This window comes from Pelophylax lessonae (genome assembly GCF_965119305.1).
Source record: "Pelophylax lessonae genome assembly, chromosome: 1".
Lineage (NCBI taxonomy): Eukaryota > Metazoa > Chordata > Amphibia > Anura > Ranidae > Pelophylax > Pelophylax lessonae.
In genome coordinates, this window is record NC_138768.1 from 210,976,701 (window position 1) to 210,997,705 (window position 21,005).

The following is a 21,005-nucleotide window of genomic DNA, read 5'->3' on the forward strand; positions in this document are numbered from 1 at the left end:
GAAAAGAATAGAGTGCTTCATGGTCAGTATGTGCATAAGAGTAATAAGGAGCCCCGTCATAGACGTGGACAATTCTTCTCGGCTCATAAGAGGCCTTTTTGTCGATTAGGGTTTCAAAGCCAAAGGGTCTCCACCGGAGTTTCCAAGAGGACCTGGTCTGGCAAGCCACAAGCGGCTCTTTCAGACCTGCAGACAAGGCTTCCTCTGCATGAAGGGATGCCCTCACCTGTATCTGGGGAGGGGGGGGGGGGGGAGGATGTCTTCACTGGTTTCTGGATCCGTGGACCTCCCTTGTACAGGACAAGTGGGTCCACAAAGTCATTCGGTCCCGCCACAAGATCGAGTTTCTGTCTTATTCTCCGGAAAGGTTCTTCCCTTCCAATCTGCATTTGTCCCCAGATCACTTACAGGGTCTCTTTGGGGAGGTGCAAGACTTGTTCGTTAAAGGTGTGATTGCCCCGGTTCCAAAGTAGGAACCGGGACATTTTTCAGGGGTTTTACTCAAACCTGTTTTTTAGTTCCCAGGAGGGAAGGCAAGGTACATTCAATGCTGGACCTCAAGGCTCTAAACTGCTTTGTGCGGGTACAGACATTCCGAATGGAGTCCTTCCGCATGGTAGTGGCAACCCTACCTCAGGGGGATTTTCTCACTTCTATCAACATTAAGGATGCCTACCTTCACATATGTGCCGGTCACAAGCGCCTTCTCCACTTTGCCATGGGCAAGGAACATTTTCAGTTTGTGGCTTTACCCATTGGTCTCGCCTCTACTCCTCAGGTCTTCACAAAAGTGTTGGCCCCGATTACTAGCGTGGTTGCGTCACTGGGGGGATTGCGGTACTGGGGTACCTGGACGATCTTCTGCGAGCAGAGTCTGAGACTGCTCTGCTGGACAACTTGAAGATTACTCTGTGTACTCTGATGGAGTTTGGTTGGATTCTGAACCTTCAGAAGTCTGCTCTGGTTCCGTCCACAAAACTGGACTATCTGGGTCTGACTCTGGACTCTGCCTCAGCCAGAGTGTTTCTTCCTCTGGAAAACTCCTCTGGAGGCAATTCAGCTTCTGTTATCCAGCAGATGGTCGTCCCTCCGGGGCTTGCATGCAGGTGCTGGGCCTGATGGTGTTTACCGTTGATTCGATTTGGTTCCGTTTGCACAGTTCCACACACGAACTCTCTGCAAAAAGATTCTGGTGAAAGGAGACAAGAATCCAGTCTCTAGACAATCTGATCCTGTTGAGCTGGGTTACGAGAGGGTCCGTGATCTGATGGCCTTTTTCTCCGGCACTTCGACAGGGAAAATCCTTTCTCCCTGTGGTCACCACCAATGCCAGCCTGTCTGGGTGGGAAGGCATCCTCAGGAGGGTCTGGACTCGAAGATCAAAAGTACTGGAACTCCGAGCAATCAGACTTTGTCTGGATCATTGGACAGTTCCTCTTAAGGGGTGTCTGGTACGAATTCAATCGGACAGTGCCACGGCCGTGGCCTATGTCAAGAACCAAGGGAGCACAAGAAGTGTCTTGGCAGCTTGGGAAGTAGCCAGCATTCTAAGGTGGGCAGAATGATTAGGAGTCACTTCATCCGAAGGTGTTTCATTAGTTGTCTCCAGTGGGGTACTCCCGAGGTGGATGAGTTTGCCTCTCGTCTCCACAAGAAGGTACAGAGGTTTGTGGCACGGTCTTGGGATCCTCTGGCGGATGCCACAGATGCATTAGTGGCTCCTTGGAATTAGTTTTGTCCTGATTTACGCCCCCCCCCCCCCAAATTCTGCCGAGACTCCTGTGCAGGATCGAGGCAGAAGGGATTCCGATCATTCTAGTGGCTTCAGACTGGCCTCGCCGGTCTTGGTACGCTGATCTGGTATGGCTGGTCGCTAATGCTCCTTGGAGACTTCCTCTCAGGGAAGATCTGCTTTCCCAAGGTCCAGTCTTCCATCCTGCTTTAAGCCCCGTACACACGATCAGATTATCGAACAATCTTTTGTCTTTTTTGTGGCATGCTAGTCTGATGTGGAAAGTGAAGAGGTTATTTTCATACGAATTTTCCCGTACGACAGAATTCTACTTCGGAAGTGATGTCATGTGCTGAATTGTTTTTGTATGTGTTCTTTCGTCTCTGAGCATGCCTAGTCTTGAAGATTTTTTTCCATTGAAATCTGTACTAATGAGACGAAAATCGGACGTTGTTTTGACGGACGACAAAAATTATATAGCCTGCACATCAGGATTTTGTGGGCCAAAAAGTTGGATTCGGCTGTCCAAAGCACCATACTAACAATCCGAACATCGGCAGATCGGTCGTTGGATGAAATTTCCCTTCAGATTTTCTTATCGTGTGTACGGGCCTTTACAGTCGCTGGCTTTAACGGCTTGGCTGTTCAAAGCCAGGTGCTGAAGGATAGAGGTTTGCCTGAATCGGATTCCTACGCTGTTAAAGGCTAGAAAATCTACCTCTAGGAATATCTACCATCGTACTTGGAAGATGGACATTGTGTGGTGTGAGTCTCTTGGTGTTTTCCCTCGCTCCTTTTTCAGTGGCTTGGATCCTGGCTTTCCTCCAGCGGGGGGGTTGAGCAGTGTCTGGTCTTGAGTACCATCAAGGGCCAGGTTTTGGCTCTGGCGGTTTTCTTTCAATGTCCATTGGCTACACATTTCTTGGTGCACGCAGGGTGTCTGAGCTGGCAGCGTTGTCTTGTTGTTCCTCTTACCTGGTGGTTCACAGAGATAAGGTGATTCTTCGTCCCTTTCCGCCGTTCCTTCCAAAGGTTGTCTCTGATTGTCATCTGAATGAAGACATTGTGTTGCCTTCCCTATGTCCCAGAGCTAAACAACCTAAGGAAATTGCCTTGCATTCCCTGGATGTGACTGGCAGCTACAGAGTTTTTTAGGAAATCAGATTCACTATTGTACTCGTGGATGGACATCGGAAAGGGTTGGCTGCTTCTGCTGCGACCATTTCCAGATGGATCAGACTAACAGGGATTCAGGCCTATTCAGTTAGGGGTCTGGTTCCTCCATTCCCTGTTAAGGCGCACTCTACTCGGGTGCTTAGTGCCTCCTGGGCCTTCCGTCATCGGGCATCATTGCAGGTTTGCAAGGCTGCCACCTGGTCCTCTGGACACTTTCACAAAGTTTTATAAAGTTGATGTGTTGGCATCTGTGGATGCTTCTTTTGGCCGCAAGGTTTTTCAGGCTGTGGTTTAGAGGACCTGGTCCTCTTTGAGGGTGTTTTTTTTTTTTGAGTGAGCTCCAATTGTTTATGGTTGAGCTCCATGCTACCTGGTTGGCTATGGTTAGCCTTTGCAATTTTTTTCTGCTGTTTTCCCACCCCTCATAGTTAACACTGCTTTGGGATCTCGCAATGGTTAGGAATCAGGAACTGTCTGCCAAAGAACGAAAGAAAATGGGATTTTTGACTTACCGTAAAATCCATTTCTGTGATCATTGACACCCACACCTCCTGTGGAGTTGGCTTTCTTCTGACACTGCTTGTAAGAAAGCGGAATGCCTATAGCTTGAGAGTGGGAGCATAGCCCCTGGGACTGCCCATAGGCGTATTTTAAGCTTTTTCCTGCCTAGTGTCCTACTCCTGTAGGAAGCAGTATAACCCAATGGTTAAGAAGAATCAGGAGCTGTGTCTGTCAATGAACATCAGAGAAATGGATTTTACGGTAAGTCAAAATCCCATTATATCAGCACTTGGCTCCATACAGAGGATTGTGTGATGTTCTGCACGTTGCATATTTATAGTTGGTGAGGTTGAAAAAATACTTCAGTCCATCCAGTTCAACCCATAATGCAGGCCTCGACAAACCCCGGGCGCCAGGTCGCATTTGCGACTAGAATTAGCGACCTGGCGCCTGGGGGGCCCTGCAGGAGGTGTCCTGTCCCTTTTGCGCCCCCACCTTCTTTCCCGAGTGCACGGACTTCCACGCCATCCATAAATTGAGGCCCCGGCTTTTCGGCCTTCTTCTGTTAGATGAGAGGCTAGGGGAACTGGTGCCCTCTTGTGGTGGCCGGGAGTAATGCATGTTCTCAATGCCTTCCTTCTCATCTGCTCTTTGGAAGGAGATGGGAAGTTTTTGCAGGCTTCATCTCTCTGTCCAGTTACCTTTGCTTAAAGGTAACTGGACAGGGAGTGTTTTTATTATTATTAATTTATTTTTTAAATTAAAAAAAAAAAAACCTTTTTTTTTTTTTTTTTCAATTCTTATAAAAAAAAATATGATATATGAGATATATGAGATATATATATATATATATATATATATATATATATATATATATATATATATATATATATATATATATATATATATATATATATATATATATATATATATATATATATCATTTTTTTTTTTTTATAAGAATTGAAAAAAAAAAGAGTTTATTATATCTCTATCTATCTATCTTTTTTTTTTTTTTTTTTTTTTTCCTCATCGCCGTGCCACAGCCGAAGGCCCCTTTCACACGGGCTGTCTGATCGGGTCCGCCTGACAGTTTTTCAGACAGACCTGATCGGACCCCTCATTCTCCTCTATGGAGCGGTAATCGGAGGATCGGATCAGATGGCATCGGATGGAAAAAGAGAGACAGTCTGTTTCCATCCAATTGCGCTATAGAGGAGAGTGGGGTTCTAGTCGTATTTATGTGTAAATTTAGTATCCGTTTTATTAAATAAAGCTTGGTTGTTAGTTTAAAAAAAAAAAAACTGGCTCCTAACTTTTTTAGCTGGCTCCTAGATTTCAGGCAAATTTGTCAAGCCCTGCCATAATGTGTGTGCGTGTGTGTTTGCTGCTAACCATACATCGTGTATCCCTGTATTTTGTGGTCTTTAAGGTGCCCATCTAATAGTTAGTTTTTTACTATCGATGCTCCCTGCAGATACCACTGCTTGTGGAAGAGTATTCCACATCCTTACCGCTCTGATAGTAAAGAACCCCTTACGTAGTTTAAGGTTAAACCGCTTTTCTTCTAGTTCTAGTGAGTGGCCCCGTGTCTTATTGTATTCCCTTTCTCTGAAAAGTTTATTCCTTATGCTATGGTCACCAGTACAGTATTTGTACATTGATATAATATCCCCTCTCGCGTGTGTCGCAGTCAATGTACTATTTACTTCCACTTTAAGGCCTCGTGCACACTGGATGTTTTTATCATGGCTGATAGGAGTGTCTGGTGTTTGTTTTTCTGCCTCTAAATGTTCCTGCCTATGGAGGAGATTTGCTAAAACTGGTGCATACAAAATCTGGTGCAGCAGTGCATACATGTCCTCTTGAGCATATTTTTTTTTTTTTTTTTAATGAAAGGGATATTTAGACCTTATATTTGGAATGGATTGTTTGTAACATTTGTGTTTCTCTTACAGGGGAGATTTGGAATGGCTGTCATTAACAGAGTTTTTAGTGCAGTACCATTGTGCAGAATGGAATACCATCAGCCAGACTCGTTTCTTCAAAGGACCAACACATCAGGGATTGTAGACTCTCCTTTCAGTGATGCATCTGGCAGTGAACATAACCAGATGAACAGTAATTCCATGGGTACTGGCCTCAGCAATAACACTTCATGCTTCGATGTGTACAATCCTTTTCTTGCAAACCCTGTTACTGGAGGAGTGTTTTTGGGAAATGCATTTCCTGTGCAGAATCCTGGGAGGACCCATCTTCTAACTCAGAGTTGTACCGGGTAAGTGTCAAGTCAAGCATGTACATCATAACCCTGATCTTCTCTCGTGTCCTTTTGCTCTGTTAACTACAGTATCTCACAAAAGTGAGTACACCCCTCACATTTTTGCAAATATTTTATTATAATTTTTCATGTGACAATACTGAAGAAATGACACTTTGCTACATTGTAAAGTAGTGAGTGTATCGCTTATTTAACAGTGTAAATTTACCGTCCCCTCAAAATAACTCAACACGCAGCCATTAATGTCTAAACCACCAGATTTGGCCCAAAGTGTCAATATTTTGTGTGGCCACCATTAGTTTCCAGCACTGCCTTAACCCTCTCGGGCATGGAGTTCACCAGAGCTTCACAGGTTGCCACTGGAGTCCTCTTCCACTCCTCCATGACTACATCACGGAGCTGGTGGATGTTAGAGACCTTGTGCTCCTCCATCTTCCGTTTGAGGATTCCCCACAGATGCTCAATAGGGTTTAGGTCTGGAGACATGCTTGGCTTGTCCATCACCTTTACCCTCAGCTTCTTTAGCAAGGCAGTGGTCTTCTTGGAGGTGTCTGGGGTCGTTATCTTGTTGGAATACTGTCCTGCGGCCCAGTCTCTGAAGGGAGGGGATCATGCTCTGCTTCAGTATGTTACAGTACAAGTTGGCATTTATGGTTACCTCAATGAACTGTAGCTACCCAGGGCCGGCAGCACTCATGTAGCACCAGACAATGACACTCCCACCATGCTTGACTGTATGCAAGACACACTTGTCTTTGTACTCCTCACCTGGTTGTCGCCACACACGCTCGACACAATCTGAACCAAATAAGTTTATTTTGGTCTCAGACCACAGGATGTGGTTCCAATAATCTATGTTCTTAGTCTGCTTATTTTCAGCAAACTGTTTGCAGGCTTTCTTGTGCATCATCTTTAGAAGAGGCTTCCTTCTGGGACATCAGCCATGCAGACCAATTTGATGCAGTATGCAGCGTATGGTCTGAGCACTGACAGGCTGATGCCCCCCACCCCTTCAGCCTCTGCAGCAATGCTGGCAACACTCATACGTCTATTTCCCAAAGGGAACCTCTGGATATGATGCTGAGCACGTGCACTCAACTTCTTTGGTTGACCATGGCGAGCCTTGTTCTGAGTGGAACCTGTCCTGTTAAACCGCTATATAGTCTTGGCCACCATGCTGCAGCTCAGTTTCAGGGTCTTGGCAATCTTCTCCTAGCCTAGGCCATCTTTATGTAGCGCAGCAATTCTTTTTTTTCAGAAAGAGCCCTTTGCCATGAGGTGCCATATTGAACTTCCAGTGACCAGTATGAGAGTGAGAGCGATAACGCCAAATTAAATGCACCTGCTCCCCATTTACACCTGAGACCTTGTAACACTAACGAGTCACATGACACCGGGGAGGGAAAAAGGCTAATTGGGCTCAGTTTGGACATTTTCTCTTCAAGGTGTACTGACTTTTGTTGCCAGAGGCTTAGACATTAATGGCTATGTGTTAGAGCTGCACGATTCTGTATAAAATGAGAATCACTATTGTGCTTAGAATAAAAATCCTCATGATTCTCAGCATCACATCTTTCACATTATACAAAACAATTGGGCTAACTTTACTGTTTTTTAAATTCGAGTGTATTTTTTCCCAAAAAATTGTGTTTGAAAGACCCCTGTGCAAATAGTGTGACCTAAAAGGATTGCAACGATCGCCACTTGTTTCTCTAGGGTCTCTGCTGAAAGAAAGTTGTCGTTCATTGACGGACACAGCTTCAGCACTTCAAAACAGTTAGGTTATACTGCCCACTACAGGAGTAGGAAACTAGGCAGAAAGTCTGGCTACGCCTATGGGCAGTCCTAGGGGGGTATACTCCCTCTCACTCAGTTTTTTTTCTTCCTAGTCAGGAGTAAGCACTTAGTTCCTTGCTGGGATCTTTGGTCCTGGCAATTTTTTCTTATTAGATAGAATTTATTTTTGATTTTTCCTGTGAGGTCTACAATCAGCTGTCGGACTGGGCCACGGGCTGGATAATCTAGATCCAGTGGTCACCCCCAGTCTGGCTAGCAACCGCGCGCAGTCCTCAGCTCTGCGCTAGGCCGGCTGCAACATAGCTCCACTGGACAGGGGCTGGCCTGCGAGTTAAACGCCTCATGAGGTTGCATGCACCCAGGTCTCCCCCATTTTGATTGAGAGGGGTTCTGTCTGGAGTAGTGCCTGCCTGGTTTCAGGTATGGTGAGTAGCTGTCTCCCCCTGGAGGGATTTGGGGTGGACGTGGGGCCCTCCTTGGGATGGTCGGACTCCCGGGTTCCCCTCCTTGCCATCAGGCACCTCCCCCTTGCCGTCTGTCCCCCATCCTACCCCCTTGCACATATGTTGGGGCTGTTTGGGTGGTCTGGTCCACCTCCTGGGGTGGGAGCAGGGCGCTATGCTGGCGATGGGGAGATGGGGAGCTGGAGGGGGGGGGGTGCGCCACCGGCGACCACGTGATCGACTCTGCGGGGGGTTGTACCTCGTGAGGGCTGCTGCCAGGGCACCCCTGTCCTGCCTGGTTCTGTCCTTGAGGTCTGGGTTCCTGTAAACCTTGTGGTGCTGCGCGGGTAGTCCAGTGGCCATTTTGAGGTGGTTTGCCATTGAAAATAGCGGCGGCCATGACAGTGGAGTCCTGTGGGCGGCGATTTCAGTGATGGGAGCCCCTACTCATCCCCTGGTGCTGACTTCTTACTCTTCGTTTCCTGATTGCAGCACCTGTAATGCAGACTATCCTGGTTGCTGCAGGTGCCTGTTTCTGCAGGGTGGGGAGTCTGGTGGGGTTCTCTCCCTCTCTGCTAAGGATTGCTTGGTGCTTGTGCCTGGCGACCAGGTGGTGCTGCCAGCACGGTGGTGGTTTTGTCCCTTGCAGTGTTTTACATTTTATGGGGTTCCCCTGGTGGCTCATGGAGTCTTTGGAGCACATCTCCCCACCTGATCCCTCTATGAGGCTGGGGGGCCCTCTGGGTCCCAACCAGCCATCGATGCACTGACGGCGGTCCTGGAGTTTTGTGTCCCGGGTGGAGGTGGTCTTCTGACAATGGGCTAACAAGCGCACCCTGCCTGTTCTGTCTCATCAGATCCTGAATCTGATTTGGCTGCCGTGGATGTGGGTCACCCTGCTGGGTCTGCATCCACGTGCCCGGAATCCTCATAGTGAGGATGTGTAACATCCACTGTCGCTAAAGAGTGGGCACTACAAGGTGTTACCTCCTGAGTCCCTTCTATAGAAGTGGACAGGTTCACCGGTGGTGGACCCTCCATTTTCAAGAATTGAACAAGGCAATCCTGATTCCAGTTGGAAGAGTACCTGACCTTTAAGGGTTTGGCTGACAGGAAGGCGGAGGCTGTGGCCCGCAATATGTACACTCTGGCTAGTTTGGCTCTGAGGTCGGTATTCACCATTGCCCTGATGTCGCAAACTCTGACCGAGTGGGCTAAGCTTTTACGCCTTGACCTGGAGGGAGAACAGCCCACCTTCTGCCTTTGCTTAGCTGGTGGACCAGCTGGTTCAGGGGCTGCAGTTTATCTGTGATGCCTCCTTTGGATGTGGCTCCCCTAGTGGCTCAGCTTTCTGTTTTTGGCAGTGGTCCTTCAGCGGGTATTTTGGCTCAAATGCTGGTCTGCGGACCAGAATTCTAAAAAGGCCTTGACTGATCTTCAAGGAGATCGCTTAATGACAGCTACCCTGCATGAGCTCATAAAAGGTCTCACAGGGGGGCGAAGAGTACCATGGTTCCGCAGGCAAGGAACCTCATCGTAGACGTGGGCCTTCCTTTTTGATGCATACGTTTTAAATATCCTGGAGCTCAGGGCGGTCAAACTTTGCCTGCTCCATCGGACGCCTCGGCTGCACGGTCTTCCGGTTTGGGTGCAATCCGACAATGCCACGGCTGTGGCTTACATCAATCACCAAGGGGGCACCAAGCGTGCCCGGGCGGCCAAGGAAGTGGCAGAGATTCTGACTTGGGCAGAGGCGCAGGTTCCGGCTCTCTCCGCAGTTCACATTCCTGGAGTGGAGAACTGGCAGGGGGATTACCTGAGTCGTCAGGCTCCGGATCAGGGGGAATGGTACCTGCATTTGTAGGTTTTTTCGCCTCCTGTGTGCCCGATGGAACTCCGGAAGGTGGATCTGTTTGCGTCTTGTTTAAACAAAATAGTAGAGCGGTTTGTGGCCAGGGCTCGAGATCCTCACCAATGCCACAGATGCATTGGTGATGCCTGGGAGCCGATATTGGCTGATTTATGCCTTCCCTTCGATACAACTGTTAAGGTTCCTCCGTAGGTTGGCGGTGGAGAAGGTGCATTCTGGTGGACCCAGACTGACCTCAGTGGTCATGGTACGCAGACCTAGTGAAGATGGTCATCGAGCCTCCCTGGCGGCTGCCTCTGAGAGAGAGGATCCTCTGTCTCAAGGACCGATTTCTTCTCTCCCCCCCCCCAATCCTGCTTTACGGTCGCTGGCTTTAACGGCATGGCTGTTGAAGGCCAGGTGTTGAGAGCAGTGTTAATTTTGGCAGCAAATTTCAATTTAGTTTTAGTCTTCGTCTTAGGACTAAAATGGCATTTTAGTTTTAGTCCCATTTTAGTCTCCCGCAAGTGTTTTAGTTTTAGTCGTATTTAGTCGACTAAAACTCCAGTACATTTTAGTCAACTAAAACGTCCTGCATTTTAGTCGACTAAAACTCCATTTAGTCATCTATAATCGAATGGGTGTAGTTCAATCGTAATTTGTAATGCATTATTTAAGCATTTCTCTACAATTTCCAAACTCATTATATGCTACTGCTGGTCCTGGAGTGAAAAATCTAATATGTTATTATTTATGGTATTAAGCTTTTGAGCATGCACCAATTTTGGCCGAAAATTTTGATTTAGTTTTAGTTATAGTCTTTTGACTAAAATGCCATTTTAGTTTGTCGTATTTTAGTCATCTGAATTGTTTTAGTAGTATTTTAGTCGACTAAAATTGTGTTAATTTAGTCGACGAAAACGTTTTATTCGACTAAATTAACACTGGTTGAGAGATAGGGGTCTCTCTGATTCTGTGATTCCTACCTTGGTGAGAGCCAGGAAGGTGACTTCCAGGAAGATTTATCATCGTGTTTGGAAGATGTATATTGCCTGGTGTGAGTCGCAAGGGTTGCATCCTCGCTCCTTATCGGTGGCAAGGGTTTTGGCCTTCTTGCAGAAAGGAGTGGAACAACGTTTGGCTTTAGGCATGATAAAAGACCAGGTGTCGGGCCTTAGCCATTTACTTCCAACATCCCATGGTGACTAATTCCTTGATTCGCACCTTTATTCAAGGGGTGCGTCACTTGGCTCTGCCGAGGAGATCCCCTTTACCTCCGTGGGATCTGAATCTGATTTTTTTTTTTTCCGTTCCATGACCTCCGTTTGAAAATATCAGGGAAATTTCTCTGCCTTTGTTCTTTCAGAAGGTTGCCTTTTTGGGGGCAGGTAAATGTGAGATTTTGCATGTTAGGTTGAGTTGGTGGTTCTGTCCTGCCATTTTGCCTTATCTGGTCTTTTTATAGGGATAAGGTTGTTCTGCTTCATAACCAATCTTTTCTCCCTAAGGTGGCGTCCACTTTCCACCTCAATGAAGATATTGTTTTACCTTCGCTCTGTGCTAAGCCCAAGCATTCCAAGGAATTTGCCTTGCATTCGCTGGATGTGGTTCGGGCGGTCAGGGTCTACCTGTCAGCCACGGAATCCTTTTGGGTTTGGCTGCGTCTGCGGCAACCATGTCAAAGTGGATCAGACAGACTATTGTTCAGGCCTATTCGTTAAAGGGTCAGGTTCCTCCTTTCCCTGTGAGGGCGCATTCTACTAGAGTGCTGAGTGCCTCTTAGGCTTTTTGCCATCAGGCTGCTGTGGCTCAGGTGTGTAAAGCGGCGACCTGGTCATCTGTACACACTTTTACAAAATTCTAAAAGATGGATTTGATGGTATCTTCGGATGCTTTCTTTGGCCGCAAAGTTTTGCAGGCTGCTGTTTGACGAAGACACATGGTTTTCTCTTTTTGGGGGTGAATTTTTGTTTTGGGGTAAGCTCCTGTTGGTGTTTGAGCTTTTTTAGCGTTTTTAGCCTTGAACAGTTTTTGGTTGCGTTCTTCCCACCCCTCATGCCTACAATGCTTTGGGACGTCCCATTAGTGAAGAAGCTTTGAGAGCTGCGTCTGTCAGAGGACGTAAAAGAAAATTGGATTTTTTAAAGAACTTGCCCGTAAAATCCTTTTCTCCGAGTCCTCTGACAGACTCGGCTCCCACCCCTCTATTTTTGGGGTTGGTTGTGTCTTCTTCTTTCACTGCTTGCTACGAAACTGATTTTAGAGCAGTGCTCTGGGGTTGTGTGAAGGACAGCCCCTATAGGCGTGTCGAGTGAAAACCTTTTCACTGCCTAGTCTATTCCTGTAGATGGCGCATAACCCATTAGTGAAGAAGCATTGAGAGCTGCGTCTGTCAGAGAAAAGGATTTTACGGTAAGTTCTTGCAAAAATCCAATCTTTTCAGATGTGCTCCTGTTGCCTGGTTGGCTACTGTTTAGCCTTGGGAAATTTTTTACTGTTCCCACCCCTCAGGTTTAACACTGCTTTGGCATGTCCCAACGGTATGAAGATCTGAAGCTGTGTCCATTAAGGAAGGAAACCGAAAATGGGATTTTTGACTTGCAGTAAAATCCATTTCTCTGATCATTGACAGACACAGTACCCACCCCTCTGTGGAGTTGTAATTCTTCTGACAGTGCTTGTAACTAAACTGAGTGCCTATAGCAGAGAGCTGGAGTATACCCCCTGGGCCTGCCCATTGGCATAGCCAGACTTTTTCTGCCTAGTGCCTTGCTCCTGTAGGGGGCAGTATAACCCAACGGTTATGAAGAGCTGAGACTGTCCGTCAATTAACATCAGAGAAATGGATTTTACTGCAAGTCAAAAATCCCATCATATGTTTGGGGGTTCTTATTTTTAACTTGTAAGCAAAAAGTGTCATAAAAAGGCTCAGTCTTTAAGAGGTTAAACTGCCCTCCTTTACAGACGAATGTTAATTACTTTGATCTAAAAGAACAAAATTATACATTGTAAAACATTGTTTAGTTATCTAGCAGCCTTAACAAAGGTAATGAACATTTGCTGGATGCTCCTTTTTTTTTTTTTTGACAGCTGTGAGTGAGTAGAGAACAGCTCTGTTATGTATGAATCGAGGAAATGCCGTTTTAAGATTGTCGGGGGAGGGAGGGGGTGAATCGAGTTTGCGATCTCAATTTTCTCTCCTCGTCTTCCAGGACGGCCCAACAGTGAGAGATGATGGGCTCCTCCTACCGGAAACACAATCAATTAAGATTAGTTAAAAGGCCCCACCCTTCCCTCAGGCCCTCAGTTTAGATTGTGTTTCTTCCTACAAGAAACGTGTGTTATGTACTAACCTGCAGACTATTGGAGTCAAAAGGTAACCCTGTGAGCCAGGTTCAGCGGAAGGCCATGGATTCCCCCTGGGGGGGACCCTACGAGCAGAGCTTTACCTGCTGCCCCATCCAGGCTTCTCACAGGTCGCCCAATGTGGTGCAAGCCCTCGGTCACCTGCGGGATGTTTCCAGGTCTTGCGATCCGGCGCCAGCAGCTCTCCTCCACAGAAGGTTTTTTAATTTCCCGCCGGATGGGCGCTTCAAGCCTCATCTTCAAAACCGGAACTTCCGGCGCAACGTCATACACGCGCGACATGGGAAGGAAAAAGAATGTGGAGGAGACGCCGGAGCCGCTTACAAGAGGCAATGCAGAGTCCCAAGGCTATTGGAGCTCGGATGTCTGCTGCGGAAATGAAGCCCTCCATGACTCATCCTCCGGGGAAGGAGGAGGAGAGGCAGCTCCAGGTGTCTGCAGCCAAAACCAGGTCTGAGCAGGGTAAGTGCTGAATATGTATCCTTTATTGGGTCTATGCATTTTTAAAGACTGCTGGTTACCGACATAAAAAATACCTGGAAGTTGTAGCATTTCCCTGACCTTAGTCGAACCCACCATGTTCTTTCTATGGTCCTCATGTCATAATTTATTATAGGAAGGGTGATACTTATACTATCTTGTATCCTGTCTTCCAGAGTCCTTGAGCGGTCCACAAGAAACCTCTGTTTCTACAGCAGCATTGTCAGGGCATGTTGTTCATAAGAAGTGTGGTAATTGCTCAGGTAAGTTGCCCAGCTCCCACACTAAGGCCTTCTGCTATAAATGCCTTTATAGAATGACTGCCATGGAAACTTCAGGAATGATAGACTTTTTTTAAGACCATGCAGGAGGAAATGCTGTCCACTATGATGACAGTTAGGTCCACTCTAGGAGCTAATAGAGTGGACCCTATAGATCCCTCTTCAATGGAAGGGACTTCTTCTCAAGAAAGCTCTCTATCTAGAGCAGGACTGTCGGGTACTACACCAACTACAGTAAACCTTCCCCCAACTCGAGTCAGGACAGAAGGATTATCTCCAGAGGAGAGCCGCTCAGATTCCCCATCCTGTTTAGAGGCTGAAGGGGATAAGGGCTCAGATGCTCCAGACGAGGCAGAGTCAGCAAAAAACCTTTTTGGGTTAGAAAATATGCAGGTTCTCCTTCAGGCCATCTATGCCTCAGAAGAAATACCTGATTTGCCTAGAGAAACCACGGCACAAGAAAACCTCTACAAAGGGATAGGGAAGAGCCCCTCTAGAGTTTTTTCATATTCACCATTCACTGAAGACTCTGATTCTTCAACAATGGCAATTACCTGAGAACAGGTTAAATAAAGGGAGCTCTTGGAAGAGGAGATTCCCCTTTGAGGAGGAGGATACAGGCAAATTCCTAAAAAGACCAAAACTGGATGCACCCCTGGCGCAAGTTTCTAGAAAATCAGATCTCTCCTTTCTAGATGCAGGTAGAATCAAGGATGTCATGAGCCGAAAAGCAGAAACTTTACTGGGAAAATCCTGGGATGCCAGTGCAGCTACTATGGCTTCAGGCCTAACAGCCTCCTGTGTGGCTAAAAATGCTTTTTCTCTTACGTCCTCCGACAGTCGCCGCCTCTTCATATTCGTCACATATGGGGTATTAGACTTTGCTCCGAAGGAGTAGCTAGGCAACAGAATATGTTAACAATAAAGCTTTAACATATCCCACCCTCAAGGGGTGGTCCCCTCAGTCAATACCCTCCTACTTCCTGCAACCATATCTCAGTTTTAATGTCTAGCTTGTCAGGAGTGGCTGGCTCTCTCTGTGCTGGGACTTTTTGTCCCAGACTCTTTCTTCTTTTTAATATTTTGTTTGAGTTTTCTCTCTACCTTTACTTAGCTGTTATTTTTGTCAGCATTAGTTAGTTCTTCGGACGAAGAGGATCATGCGGACTGGGTCTCGGGCTGATCCCCCTGGTCGCAGGTCGTGGGTCAGTGGCTTCCCAGTCTGCCATCGAGCGTTCAGCCAGGTAACGCTCCTGGCACAGTGAACGACCCATCCCTGTTCGGTGCAGGGATGATTGGTGAGGTGGCTACCTCACCGGACGCTGTGCGGTTTCTTAACCGCCATTGTGTGCGTCTTGAATTGCGACTCTCCCTGCCTCATGTGCAGTGGCTTGTTCGCCTGTGCGGGTTCCCCACGCCATGTGAGGTAAGTGTATCTATGTGGGGACCTGTCTGTCTGGGGGGGGTCTCAGTCTGGGACTGTGTAACCTGCCTTTGAATCACACTGCTTGTCTCCCTATCTCTCGGCTGCATGCTGTGGGCTGCAAGGGGGGGGGGAGCTGTATGACACTGAGTGTGTCAGACTGGGCTGTGTGAGGAGCTGTGTGCTGTGGGGCATGTTTTTAATGGCATGTTGGGGCATATACAGCGATCGCTGCGGCGATCTAACATGTATCCATATAATGGGATGAAATTGTGTGTGTTTTTATGCACTGTGGAGCGGCGATTTCGGCGCCAAACGACGCCATTTTACCGGCGCCCGCTCCGGCCGCATGGTTTACATGCACGGCGGCCATTTTCTTGTAGCCTCCATAGGCTTACATAGAGCGCCCTGGCAGCATCACTTCCTCTTTCCTGGAAGCACCGATCGAGGCAGCAGCAGCAGCGGAGTCTCCTCAGGTTTTATCCTTCTATTCCTGTGTTCCATTGCCTGTATTCAGTCTGTATATTCCCTGTGGGGGTCTCATTGTGCCTGAGTGTGGTGCGGTGGGCTGCGCTTGCCGCGCTTGCTGTAAGGGGGCAGTTAACCCTTGGTTGTCTGGCATACAGGGGCAATGGATTCTCAGGAGGGCAAGTTTCCCACAGTATTGGTGGAAAGCCAGGGGACCGCTGTTTCCCCCCCAGGGGGGGATTTAGCCACTATTGTGGCTGGCCTTGCTGCCCAGGTGCAAATGCTAGTGGCTGCTCAATCTACTAAACGGCCCAGAGTTGCTCTGTCCTCTGATTCTGAGGGTGAAGGTGATGGGGCTGTTCTGGCAGGGACCCCCCTATCGGGGTCCCGCTCCTCTCTTGATCTAGTGGGGTCTGAGGTAGAGGCTGAAGTTGAGGGGGTTGATAATTCTCCCCCTGGCTCGCCTGAAGAGCTTGCAATCATGGATGAGTTGATTGCTTCCATTAAGCAGACGCTGCGTTTGCAGGACGAGGTGTGTCCCCCAGCTGCCTTGGCGGCGTATGGGACGCAGAGAAAACGCAGGACGCCGCAGGTTTTTCCCTGCAATGCTGATTTTCAGCGCGCTGTTAAGGACCAATGGCGCGATCTGCGCAAGCCTTTTGCGGTTCCAAGTAAATTTAAGCTGCGTTATCCTTTCTCGCCTGCCACTGATGAACGGTGGTGTGTGCCTCCACCAGTGGATCATGCAATTGCGGTTTTGAACAAAGCCACTGCGATCCCTGCAGAGGGATCCCCTGTTTTCCGTGATGCCACGGATAGGAGACTGGAGTCTCTTGCCCGTCATACTTATTCTGTTACGGGTTCTATGCTTAAGGCTCTGTTTGCTTCTCTCATGGCGGCCCAGGCGATCGCAAGTTGGACGCAGATGCTTAGGCGCGTCCTAGTGGCCGATTCGGCTTCGGCGGCGACCCTGGATATGGTGGATCAAATCCACCAGGGTGTCATGTATCTGTGTGATGCGGACCTGGACCTGATTCCGTTGGCTGCGCGTGTGCACAGCGTGGCGGTGTTGTCTCGCCGCCTGGTTTGGTTGAAATGTTGGTCGGTGGACCAATCTTCACGTAAAACCTTAGCCAATCTGCCTTATGATGGGTCTCGCCTTTTTGGGGAGTCCCTGGATGTGTTGATTAAGGGGATCACCGGAGGTAAGAGCACTCTCTTGCCCCATTTCCCCAAGGCTAAGGGGGCTTCTGGGAAGAAGCATGCGAGTTTTCGGCCCCCTCAGGGGTCCTTTCGTGCCTTTCGGCCGCACTACAAGGGCAAACCGTTCAAGGGCCAAGGCTCTCAGAAGAAGCCCTGGTCTGGGAAACAGAAGTCCGGCCAATCCGGACCTGCGGCCCATAACAGTTCGGCCTGAAGGGGCGCCCTCACCCAGTTTTGGGGTGGGGGGACGCTTGCTCGGTTTTCTTCAGCCCTGGTTGGCCCGTGTGCGGGACAGATGGGTTCTGGAAATCGTTCGATCTGGTTACAAGATCGAGTTTCTCTCTCGGCCGGAGAGCAGGTTTTTTCCCTCAAATCTACAACTGTCTCCAGAGCGCCTGCGGGATCTGCACCTGGCGGTGCGGGACCTGAGGGCTCAGGGAGTGGTGGTTCCGGTGCCTCATCGGGACAGATTTCGGGGGTTTTATTCCAATCTGTTCACCGTGCCCAGGAAGGAGGGCAAGGTTCGTCCGATTCTGGACTTGAAAGCTCTGAACCGCTCTGTGCGGGTTCGCAAGTTCCGCATGGAATCCCTGCGCTCGGTGGTGGCTGCCCTGGTTCCGGGGGAATTCATGGCCTCCATCGATTTGAAGGATGCGTACCTTCATATCCCCATATTCGAGGGTCATCAGAGATACCTTCGATTTGCCATTGCGGAGGATCACTACCAGTTTGTGGCGTTGCCCTTTGGGCTCGCCTCGGCTCCGCGGGTCTTCACCAAGGTGCTTGCACCGGTTCTGGCATTATTGAGGGCCCAGGGCATTTCTGTCCTGGGGTATCTGGACGACATTCTGGTTCGGTCTGCGACCAGACGGGGTCTGGAGAAGGACCTGTCTGTCACAATGCAAACTCTGCAGGAGTTTGGTTGGACGATAAATGTTCCAAAGTCGACACTGAGTCCGTCGGTTCGTCTCCCCTATCTGGGAATGATACTGGACTCGGTGCAGGCGAAGGTCTTCCTGCCGGAAGACAAACTCAGGACTCTTCAGGAGGAAGTCAGGTCCCTCAGGGACGTTCCACACTCGTCTCTGCGGACGTGTATGAGATGTCTGGGATTGATGGTCTCGGCCTTCGAGGCGATTCCTTTCGCGCAGTTTCACACGCGGGGTCTCCAAGCGGAGATCCTGTCCAAGTGGGACGGGCGACCTCAATCTCTGGATCTTCAGATCTCGTTGAGTCTTCGCACCAGGGAAAACCTTCTGTGGTGGCTCCAGTCCCCGTTGGTGTCCGGGGGCAAGTCGTTTCGTCCGATCTCGTGGACGATAATCACCACGGATGCCAGCCTGTCGGGCTGGGGTGGTGTTCTGGGCGTTCTGTCCGCCCAGGGGACCTGGTCGGAGGGGGAATCTTCCCTCCCGATCAACATTCTGGAATTGCGTGCGATAAATCTCTGTCTTCATCGCTGGACGGACCGGCTGCAGGGCTGCCCGGTTCGGGTGCAGACGGACAATGCCACGGAGGTGGCCTACATCAACCACCAAGGGGGCACCAGGAGTGCCCGAGCGGCTCGAGAAGTGGCCGACATTCTGTCTTGGGCCGAGACTCATGTCCCGGTGATAACGGCGGTTCACATTCCGGGAGTGGAGAACTGGCAGGCGGACTATCTGAGTCGCCAGACCCTGGATCAGGGGGAATGGTCTCTCCACCCGGCTGTCTTCCAGATGTTGTGCGCGAAGTGGGGTCTTCCAGATGTGGACCTGTTCGCGTCTCGCCTCAACTACAAGGTGAAGAGGTTCGTGGCAAGGACGCGCGACCCTCGGGCAGACGCGTCGGACGCGTTAGTGGCCCCGTGGCATCAGTACAGGCTGATGTACGCGTTTCCACCGATTCAGTTGCTGTCCAGGTTCCTTCGCAGGTTACACTCGGAACGCAGCACGGTGATTCTTGTGGCACCGGACTGGCCTCGCCGGTCCTGGTACGCAGACCTCGTGAGTCTGGCGGTCGACGCCCCTTGGCGTCTGCCTCTTCGAGACGATCTACTGTCTCAAGGACCGATTTACCATCCTGCTTTACAGTCGCTGGCTTTGACGGCCTGGCTGTTGAGACCGAGGTCCTGAAGGAGAAGGGTCTCTCTCCAGAGGTCGTTCATACCTTGATCAACGCGAGGAAGTCTTCCTCGGGGAAGGTTTATTACCGTACTTGGAAGGCCTATTTTGCCTGGTGTGAGTCCAGGGGGTTTTCACCCCGCACGTACTCTGTTTCCCGTGTGCTGTCTTTCCTTCAGACGGGTGTCGATCAGCGTTTGGCGCTGGCTACGATAAAGGGTCAGGTGTCTGCGCTGGCCGTTCTGTTTCAACGTCCCGTGGCTTCCAACTCCTTGGTTGGCACTTTTATTCAGGGTGTGCGGCATCTGGTTCCTCCTAGGAGGGATCCTTTGCCTCCTTGGGACTTGAATCTCGTTCTATCTGTGTTACAACGTGCTCCTTTTGAACAGATCAGGGAGATCTCGTTGTCTATGTTGTCCAAAAAGGTCGCCTTTTTGGTGGCGATCACTTCGGCTCGCAGAGTGTCGGAACTGGCGGCTTTGTCCTGCAAGTCTCCGTACCTGGTTGTTCATTTGGATAAGGTGGTCTTGCGACCTAATCCTTCTTTTCTACCGAAACGAGTTTCGGAATTCCATCTTAACGAGGATATTGTTTTGCCTTCGTTGTGCACGAAGCCTAAACATCCGAAGGAGGTGAGATTGCACTCTCTGGATGTTGTTCGGGCGATAAGGGTTTACCTTAAGTCGACTGAGTCTTTTCGTAGGACGGACTCCTTGTTTGTTCTTCCAGAGGGTCCTCGGAAGGGCATGGCGGCTTCGGCCTCTACCATCGCCAAATGGATCAGGCAGACCATTGAACAGGCCTATGCCTTGCAGGGGAAGGTTCCCCCTGTGCCTGTGAAGGCGCACTCTACTAGATCACTGAGTACGTCTTGGGCCTGCCGTCATGGGGCTTCTGTAGCCCAGGTGTGTAAGGCGGCGACTTGGTCGACCGTACACACTTTCACAAAATTCTACAAAGTAGATGTTCAGGCATCGGCGGATGCTTCCTTTGGCCGCAAGGTTCTTAGTGCGGCTGTTCCATAGGGTCCCTTGTTGGGGACTCCTGGCTGTTGGGATAGTTTTTTGTATCCCCTGGGTTTTTTTGTCTTTTCCTGGGTTGTTGCTCCTGTTGAGCACTTATTTTTGCTGTTGCCCAGCTGGTTTCCTTCCTTTGGTAAGGTTCCTTTCTTTGATGTGGAGACTGCGTTGCCTTTCGGCGCGGATGCGTTTCCCACCCCTCATGTTTGCACTGCTTTGGGACGTCCCCATATGTGACGAATATGAAGAGGCGGCGACTGTCGGAGGACGTAAGAGAAAACGGAATTTTTGTAAAATCTTACCTGTAAAATTCCTTTCTCTGAGTCCTCCGACAGTCGCCGCCCCCGCCCCTCTTTTGGGGTTTGAATGTATACTCTACTGCTATTCCACTAAAACTGAGATATGGTTGCAGGAAGTAGGAGGGTATTGACTGAGGGGACCACCCCTTGAGGGTGGGATATGTTAAAGCTTTATTGTTAACATATTCTGTTGCCTAGCTACTCCTTCGGAGCAAAGTCTAATACCCCATATGTGACGAATATGAAGAGGCGGCGACTGTCGGAGGACTCAGAGAAAGGAATTTTACAGGTAAGATTTTACAAAAATTCCGTTTTTCTGGGTGGATAGACTCAGTAAAAGTCTGTCTCAGACAAAAACCCAAGAAATCCAGGACTCCGTCGGTGAGGAGTAAGGCAGTGGCCTACCTGGCAGACTCCGCACTAATAACAGTGGAAGCATCTGCCAAAACAGGAGCCCTCCAGAACACAGCTTAAGGAGTGGGAAGGTGACCTCACATCCAAGACCAAGCTTTGTGGTCCTCCATTTGAGGGGACCCTTCTGTTTGGTTCAGGTTTGGACGATGTCCTTTCCAGATCCTCAGAAAA

General features: G+C 49.2%; 1 protein-coding gene across 1 annotated transcript in view; it reads left to right on the forward strand.

Moving 5' to 3' along the window:
* Nucleotides 1-5,369: 5,369 nt before the first annotated feature.
* Nucleotides 5,370-21,005, forward strand: part of CCDC117 (coiled-coil domain containing 117) — an 82,093-nt gene continuing 66,457 nt past the window's right edge. The window contains exon 1 of the mRNA XM_082253868.1: nt 5,370-5,687. Coding sequence (XP_082109994.1) covers nt 5,380-5,687 — 308 coding nt within the window. The 5' untranslated portion in view covers nt 5,370-5,379. The remainder of the gene's footprint in view (nt 5,688-21,005) is intronic.